Source organism: Erithacus rubecula, assembly GCF_903797595.1.
Source record: "Erithacus rubecula genome assembly, chromosome: Z".
NCBI lineage: Eukaryota > Metazoa > Chordata > Aves > Passeriformes > Muscicapidae > Erithacus > Erithacus rubecula.
The window spans coordinates 11,227,000-11,236,429 of record NC_136661.1 but is presented as its reverse complement, the minus strand read 5'-3'; the positions used below and the strand labels follow the sequence as shown (position 1 = coordinate 11,236,429).

The window sequence follows — 9,430 nt, the reverse complement described above, 5'->3', positions numbered from 1 at the left end:
TGCTCAGGTCTGTGCAGACCAAGGCACAGATCACGATGTCCTCAGTGCTAACTGAAGGCTGAAGTCACCCTGTGGGACAGTAGCCTGACAGCCTGTGGTGGGACAACACAGTATCAAACTCCAGCCATAGGGCTTAAACCCAGTTGTGGTGATGGGACTGGCTGCAGATGGTGACCCGCAGGACAACTTGAAGCCCACAATTCAAAGCATGTCTGAGAGTGCAATACTAAATAACTCATGTTAGCAAATGCCCTCCTGGCCCCCAGACAGATTTAAGCTGCAGCATGTACAGCTGCCTTGGTGTAGTCCCCTCTAGAAAGGCTAGCTCCAAAGGTGAAAACTTACACGTTGGAGAAAGAGGTACAGCAGAACATATCTACAGCATTTTTTCCTCTTAGTTTTTCCTTTGCCAGTTTCATGGCTTGGCATTGACATAGACATAGCGAAATGAAATAAAGAGTTTTTAAAAAGAAAAATCAATAGCAATAGTACTAAGGAAACTTTCAGTTATTTGAGTCCACAACAGATTAACATTTTCTTTTTCTTCTAAATAATTCTTATATTTTAAAACCTATTTTTTCTGCACTACTTGGCGCTATTAAATAAACCTTCATACAGAACAGAACAGCACTCCCACTTGAACTGATATTAATGAATAAGAACGGGTTGCCCTAGCCCTGCCTATGCAAAAAGCTGGAATTATATGCATCATTATCTCATTTCATGGTCACAAACTTGTCACAGTTCATATTCCTCTACAGTGTGAGGAGATAGTGCTTTATAGTTTTAAGACCAGAATGAGAGACATGGAACTCAAACATTTACTTCCAATGCACTTCCAAGTGCTGCCCTTTTGTGAACTGTTTAGAAGCTGCAAGTAGTAGCTGGAAGACCCCTCTCTAGTCAGATGAAGTGTCTGCCACTGGAAAAAGGCATTTGTAATGTTATGGCTCACAAATGTAGATATGAAGCCACTGACCTCCAGGGCAAAAGCCAGTGCTGTCTTTTTTCCATGGAGATATTTCACACCCATTCCTATTGGGACTTATACTATCAGCATGTTATTTCACTGCTAGGACATTGACTTAAACATTTTGTTAGTCTTGGTGACACTGACAACCAGTTTTGTGCCTCCTGACATAATAGTTCAAACTCAGATTTTTCTTCCTGCCTCGTCCTGCTTCTCACAGCCCTCTGCCTCTCACTATGACTTCTGTGTCCACTAGGATTTCAGGTTTCTAGTCCAGCCTGGCAGGTTGGACAGATGTTCCTTTATGTACCATGACAGGGAAGAGTTTTCACCTCCCTAGCTGCTAGAGAGGTTGTGTTCACATAGTGAGTGGGGTCTATCCACCTTTGCAAACCACTACTATGAGAGATAAAGATAGTCAGCCTATCAGCTTTCTAAAATTCTCCCCAGCCTCTCTTTATCCTCTTAATAACAGACCTTGCCACCGCTGGTATCACAAAATTGTGCAGCTGTTTGCTGTGTAATTCCTCACAAGCTGAAAACAATACAGAGAAAATGACCAAGGTGCCAACATATTATCTGTAGTCTGCATTGACAAGACCCTGTTTTCTGAAAGCTCCTATTTTGGACACAGTGCAGGAGTGGTGGAAATGGGTGTCTTCTGTTGCAATACAGGATGTGACCAGCAATGTGCATTCTATCACTATCTGTTGAAGCTGGGGGAAGCAGTGATCCTTATCTCTGTGGCATATACCATCTGCTAATGGTCCATCTTTAAAACCAGGTGTGGCAATCATCTTTATCTTTCCCACAACCCATCTTCCCTCCAGGAAGATACCATCTGCTGCTGAGCCATTAAGTCCCACTGTTTGACTGACAAAATGCCATCATCCCACTGGGAGATGCTCCAGCCAGGGGGAGGAGCCAAGCCTTTCCTACCTTGATAAAAAGAGATTTTGAACACCAAGGCAGCCTTTTCCACTGGATTCCAGAGGAAAGCTGAACCTTTCCACATCATCCCTGGACCTTCAAAGGAAAACTGTGTTCTTTTACAGGAGCACTGCATCAACTGAACCACATCTGTCACTCCAGGGGACTGCAGCCACCATTTAAAGGGACTGCTACCAACACCCTGACTGACAGTGTGTCAGGTTGTATTCTAACTGTCAGTATTTTGGGATTATTCTTTGTCATACTGTATTTCTATTTTAATTTTCCTAGTAAAGAACTGTTGTTCCTAATTCCCATATCTTTTCCTGAGAGCTCCTCAATTTCAAAATTATAATAATTTGAAGGGAGGGGGTTTACATTCTCCATTTCAAAGAGAGTCTTCTTTCTTTCTTAGCAGACACCTGTACTCCAAAATAGGACAATTGGTATTGGCCAGCTTGTCTTACCAATTGAAGGAAATACTTTTCGCTGCTTGTGTTTTTACTCTGTACATATCTGCAGTTTCTGCCTTTACCATGGTGTCCCTTTCCCCCTACAGTAATCAGTATGCTCAACAAGATCTCTGTCTACTGTTCTGCATTTCCCAAGGCTACAGCTCATCCATCTTCTTCAGGCTAAGAGAATTGGGAGCTACAGAAAGACACCATTTCAAAACCAACCTTCCACTTGATAAGATACTGTCGACTTTTTTCAGTTAATGATACCTCTTCTGGCAATGGAGTGGCTTGTGCATCTGTTGAAATTCAAAGGGACTGTTATTTAAAAGCAGTAAGGCAGCTGCTTGCCCAGCTAAATCCAAAGCTGGATTTTCTGATGAGTAGCTGAGAGTCGGGACCTGGGTTTGTCTGACACATTTTGTTCCATCTTGTCTGAAGGGACACAACCTGCTGTAGTACTAGTCTGTTTTCCAGACACCAAGTCATGGCATGTCCTAGTGGCATTGCCATTTGCAGAATCAGATTCTGCTTGAGAAACCACAGCATCTCCATTCTGAGAGGTTTGCCATGCTCTTGCATTCTGGATTCTCCACCGTGTTGTAGAGGGAGCACAAGTACCAAACACTTCTGTCTGGGTGGGACTAGTGGGACCTTTACACAGTTACGTAATCACTCTGTTCAGACCAAATGGGGAACTTGAAGTCTGAGAGCCTACTGCAACAAAGGCCTTTATTAAAGATTTAGTTAGTTAGTTAGTCAGTTTTACACAAAAGGCTGAAGAGAAACAAAACATGGTGTGGCCAGCTACAGGAGCAAATGGGGGCTGACTTCGCCCCTCCCCTCTGCCATGCCCCACCTCAACATTCTGGCCCATTCAGCTGCTCTCAGGTACATTTTGCTCAAGCCTCTGCCCTGACATGCTTGAAATGACCTGCACAGTTCTGCTTCCTGCCTCTCTTACCTTCCCTGCTCACGTTGCAGGTGGCAGAAAAACAGCCCCACCAACCTCTTCCACCCTGGCATAAGTCAGGTACTACATCATCTAGAGTAATCTAAAATTACACTTGCTTTCCTCAGGTCTTTCAATGCTTGGGTAGGGTGTGGTAACTTCTCTTTTTGGAAGACAAATCCACAGTACTCCTCAGCCCTTCCTTCTCACCATTTGCTGTTATTCCAGTCTTTTGCTCTCCTAGATGCTGCAGCATCCCCCTCATGGCAGGAAGACAGCTTCTCCACTGTGCCGTTTTTATACCCATTTTCATCAATCATTATAAGAGACTTTCTCTAAAGCTTGCACACCTCTGAACTCGTGAAAGAACTGCTTCATAAAACAAACTCAACCACTTCCAGAACTTAAGGACTTTCATCCCATTTTTCTCCCCAGCTACTGGTTTGTGTTGGTTGTGCTTTTGATTGGCACCTGGGGGAGGGACTCACAGAGTTTTGTTTCTCCCTGATAACTTCCTCTGTGAGTTGATGGGACCAGTTGCAGGCTGGTTTGGTTGCTGACAGCCTGAGAAACCAGATAGAGAATACAGTCTGGCTCCATGAGTTCACATTTTTAAGCAAGTAAAGCCCATGAAAGCTCTATTTCGTTTCCAGCCTTTCACAAGGTGACACGGTCCAGCCCGGGCCCTTTCCCTGCGGCCTGGCTGGGCAGGGCTGGGCTCGGGAGGCCGCCGGGCCCCGTTTGCAGCCGGGGCACTGACAGCCAGGGAGGAGAGGCCTTTGCCAAGATCCTAGTGCCCGCTCTCTGCAGCGTGGCCACGGCTCGGCACAGCCCTGCCCTGGCACCGGCTCGGCACAGCCCTGCCCTGGCACCGGCTCGGCACAGCCCTGCCCTGGCACCGGCTGGGCACAACCTGCCCTGGCACCGGCTCGGCACAGCCCTGGCACCGGCTCGGCACAGCCCTGCCCTGGCACCAGCTCGGCACAGCCCTGCCCTGGCACCGGCTCGGCACAGCCCTGCCCTGGCACAGGCTCGGCACAACCTGCCCTGGCACCGGCTCGGCACAGCCCTGCCCTGGCACAGGCTCGGCACAGCCCTGCCCTGGCACAGGCTCGGCACAGCCCTGACACCAGCTCGGCACAGCTCTGGCACCGGCTCGGCACAGCCCTGCTCTGTCACCGGCTCGGCACAGCCCTGCCTTGTCACCGGCTCGGCACAGCCCTGGCACCGGCTCGGCACAGCCTGGGGTGGCCGGGCCTGGGGGAGGCAGCGGGGCCCCGTTCTGGCACACCCTCCACACCCTGGCCCTGGGCAGGGCAGAGGGCAGAGGCAGAGAAGCGCCGAGGGCAGCCCTCACCCAGCTCCCGGCGCGGCCGAGTGTCCTGGGGTCCGGCACCGCTCCAGCACGGCCGCAGCCTCTGATCCTCTGTGTGAGACTGAAACCCTTCCAACGCTCAGGTAAGACTCGCAGACCTTCAGCCCTCCCTCGAGTGAGAGGGAAAAGAAGAGAGGATACACCAAAGTCAGTGAAGCAGGAGCCAAGTTCCACATGGAAGGAGAAGGAGGAGACACCATGAATTTAGGCTGAAACTCCTTTTATGAGCTATAGGGATGGACTGTACTACACTAAAAATTCCTGTAAACTGTGGAAAAAGATATAGGGAGTTGGAGTGTTCAACTTAATAGATTGTTGAGCAAAAGCATGTGTGTTGAGGATCCTTTGCACCGAGTGAAAAAGGGAATCTCTGTTCCTGGGAATGAAGTATGAATAGAAGAAAGAGATTTGAAGAGAACTTTTGCTTTTGAACAGCTCATGCTTAAGAGTAAACACACGGTGAGTTTAACATGGCCCACAAACACAGTTTGGGAGAGCGATGAAGATGAGAGGGATTCGTAGAAAGTGAAGCCAAAGGAGAAGGGTTTTGGGTTTTTTCCTCCTCTTGTGGAAAAAAACCCTATAGCTGAACAAAGAGAAGACTTCTTTCTCTAAAGTGAATTGAAAAAGATTATTTAAGTTGGTAACTGACTGAAGGGTTTCTCTATTGCTGTTGTTAAGAAGCAGAAAAAAGTGTGGGAGAAGGAAGGAGAGATGGTCTGAAGATTTTATTCTGAATGTATTATTTCTTTATGTTGTTAATATAAGTTTTCCTCTACACCTTTTTAAGTTTTAGGCCTTCCTTGCTTTTGCTCCTAGTTCTATCTCACTACAGAAAATGAGCATATTGAAGTTGGCAAATCTAAACTATAACATGGTTATAGGCAAACACTAAATGAGCAGATAAAATGAACCCTTACCTATTCCAGGCAAACAAGCTGTTCGGAAACACTTAAATTGGCTGCAGAGCCATTTTTAAGTAAAGCCTCTGCACACAGACACATCCAGAGCCCTTCCCACTGTAGAAGGAAATCAGCTGTGAATGGTCTGAAAGACAGAACTGTGTCAGAACAGCTCACCCATCACACATTTGTTACAGACATAGATATTCCGGTGGGTATGTAAACCAGTTAAATGGCAAACAATTTTACTTTAGACTTAATTTTCACCATTACCAATACAAAAATTAAAACCTGATAACTTCATACTCATGCTTGCCTTAACGAACATGGTATTCAAAGTATTTTCCCTATTTAGGTGATTAATTGGATACATGGAGCTATAGATAGTAAAATGTCCAAAAGCAAGTAAATATTATATGGTTCCTATACAGAGCAGTGGGGTTTTTGTGCTGACAAGGTTATGAAACCCTTATCCCACCTTTGATGCTGCAAGTTAGTCTCAATACTTATAAAAAAACTGTGCTACAAAACCAAATGATTTAAACTTTATGTTAATAAGGGTAATAAAGACATGAAATCCAAACTCTTCTACCTTTCATATGCATGCCTTGTAATTTTGGGACAAGTCATAATTTCGGCTTGCTTTTGGGATTTAACTTGCTGCAGCTGCTGCACAGTGTGGAAGCAGAGTACTTTGGTAAGAGCTCAGGAGCTGGTGTCTCAGAGGACCACCAAGGCTCTTCTGCTTCTTTCGCAGAGGCACTTACTGACCTTGGAGCAATCAGTCATCTTGCTGCATGACTCTCATATAAAACAGCTATGAGGCTATTTAACCTGCTTGAAAAGCAGAAATAGGAGCCAGTGTGGACTTTACTGCTGATTCGCACAACCAGGTGCTGTTCAACTGCATTCAAAGGAGGAAAGCAGAAGCAACAGAGAACCTGGGGTTGCTAAAAATAAATTGATGGCAGCAGAGTCCAGTACAAGCTGCCTTCAGCCAAGTTTGCATATTAGTTACATCTCCTCTAAGCTATCTTTTCAAAGCCCATGCTCTCAAAAAAATCTGTTCCACAATGGGGGCTTGAAAACCTGTTTATCAACGAATAATTAGCTCACAGCTTGAGTAAGTATGCCCCAGGGGCTCAATCTATTTGTTCTCAACCTGTCAGGAATTCTGCCCAGGCATTGACCACGGGAGGAGGCCCAAAGCTCAATAACCCTGCTGACATTTGTGACATCTAAGCAATTAAAGAGTCAGTTCTATTTAACTTTTCTAAGCTATTGCTGAGTGTTTGGTGCAGTCACCACATTTGTGCTGAACCCAAAATTTTACATCTCCTTTAAACTCATTAAACTATTCTTTTAAATTTATTAATGCTGTTACCACTTAGCATAGCTGTTAAAAACCTTTCTGGTAAACTCTAACTTGTTTATTTGTAAGACAGTTAAGGACAGAGAAAAACTCCGCTGTTTTTAATATAATTGGGAGCTAAAGGGAGTGTTTACTGTGATTTAAATAAGTGCTGAGATGCAATGCCCAAGTTTGCATAGCAGAGGTTGCCAGCCAGAAGCAAGACCCAGCTGTGTGAAACTGCTAACAGGCACCCATGGAAAAATCATCCTCTCAGCACAAGTAGTAAATAACTGTGAGACTAGATAGATTTCACTCCATTTTTAGCAATTCCTACTTGTGTTTTACAATTTCAGTTTTATCAATAGCCATTTAACTGCAGATTCTATTAAAATCTATCTGTCTAAATTATGTTTTAGCTGTCTGCAGTGAGCAGCTCCATTCCATGGACTTCAGCTGGTGTTCTTGCAGGAATACTGCCATGTGCAAGCAGTTTTATTGGCATGCAATCTCTGTGCTGGTATGGGACTGAAAAGCCAACACCTCCCTTGGGAATAAAGGAGCATTACACATCAGGGTGTCCCTCCACACTGCAGAAAACTAGCTCTTTATTTCCCCTGCAGGAAGGTTTTCCTGCAGTTCTAGGATACATTTTCCCATTTGGCTTTTGTTCTTGCAGCACTTTGGGTGGGTTAGGCTGCAGAGAGCCCCCACTGACATCTTTTTTTTCAGGTGACCATCAGCAATGTCAGAAAGCACTTTCAACTGTGATACACAGCGTGATGGTGAATGCAGATGGCTTCACAGCACTGAGGTATTAAGAACTGTATGACACATTTCTTAAAGGTAGATTTCTGGAAAAAACTTAAGCTAACAACATTAACATCTTAGGTGCTTCCTACAGTACCACTTACAACTGATAGGGTCTACTCAAGACAAGGAAAAAGCCTTGACACTTGGAATGTTCTGGGGGACTCTCAGGCCTTGTGGTTTCTTTATGAAACCAACAGCATTGGCAGAGCCAGAGTCTGTCTGCATGGATCAGGTTGCAGATGCCTCCACATCCTGCGCAGGTCCATTGGGCAGGGCACGGGGCCACAGCCTTGTTCATTACATTCCTAATGGTAAGAGAGCAATATCAGGACAACCGTTTCCATGGAAGAGTTATTAAGAAAAAGAATACTATAAAAAAGATAAAAAAAATAAATATCAAAGGGACAGAGTATTTCCCATTCCAACACAAAAATCAGCCATACAAATCATGACCAGCAAGAGAAGGCATGTATAACAAGTGTTTCCTTTTTAAGGAAAGAAGAAACTGAAGAAGGAGGGACAAGTGGGAAGGAATAAAGGGCCATAAAAAGGAACCAATTTTAATGCACCATTATAATCTTTAAGCATTTTCTCACTGACAAGCAAATCTGCAGAGCATTTAAGATCCATATGTGACAAAGAGTCAGCCAGAGAGGGAGGAGTGGAAGGAGATGCCACTTGAGCTGCCACATCAGAGGATCTTTAAATAGAAAAGCTTTCAGGGAACTCAGGGTAGGCGCTTACCACACAAAACTTAATTACAGCCATACTCATCTGAAAAAATATTACAGCCCTCTACTCCCCCCTTTTCTAATCTGCAGCAATTGGGCAAGGGAAGGGGGAAAAGCCACTAAACCAGTATGGGACTCCAATCCTGGCATCTCCTGGGGGATGATGCTTTGGGACGGAGCTACCAGCTCCCTCTGAGGCTATGAGTACCTCAGGAGACATACCTGTTAGTCAGCTCCTCTGCTTCCTCTGGGTCCACGGCCTCCTCATCCTCCTCTTCTTCTTCCTCCTCCTCCTCCTCCTCCTCCTCCTCCTCCTCTTCCTCTTCTTCTTCATCTCCTATGAAGGACGAGGTCTCGGATGCCCTGTCGCACTCAGTGCCGCGGGAGCCCTCCATTCCCTTCCCCGCTCAGGCCCTTGACGGTGATGTTTACCCCCAACCCTGTCCTCCCCAGGGCTGCCTGAAGCAACTGTCATCCCCAGTAGCACTCACTTCTCCTGACTCAGGGCAGTCTTTAAATAGAAGGCAGCAAAGTTACAGCGCAGAGTCGCTGCAGTTCCTACCCTGGCTCCCAGCACCAACCCGGTGCCAGGACACGTGGCCCCGTGGCCATCTCTCCAGCTGCTCTCCCCCTTCGCCTGCCACACTGCCACAGAGCCGCCTGTACGGCAGACAGGGCAGCCAGGCAGCAGCAGGGAGGAAGGCAGCCAAGCAGACCTTCCCTCAGTCACCTCCAGCAAATTTGGAGTGGATGATATAGACGAAGCAGGAGAGTTTATCTGTGGCCCCACAAGAAAGTACATTTCACAAGTTCTGCCCTTGAGCACACCCCAGAGTGCCTCAAGCTAGAGCTGGAAAGGTCAAATACAGTAACTAGTGGATGAGCCTCCAACAAACACATTTAATTATTAATATCATACTGTAAGAGATATGAGATGAACTGTGGTATTTA

General features: G+C 45.9%; 1 protein-coding gene across 1 annotated transcript in view; it reads right to left on the bottom strand.

Annotated features, from left to right (window-relative positions):
- CMYA5 (cardiomyopathy associated 5) overlaps positions 1-8,967 on the bottom strand; it is a 48,378-nt gene extending 39,411 nt beyond the window's left edge. Inside the window, exon 1 of the mRNA XM_079330182.1 lies at positions 8,702-8,967. Within this exon, the coding sequence (XP_079186308.1) occupies positions 8,702-8,874 (173 nt within the window). The 5' untranslated portion in view covers positions 8,875-8,967. The remainder of the gene's footprint in view (positions 1-8,701) is intronic.
- Positions 8,968-9,430: the final 463 nt, after the last annotated feature.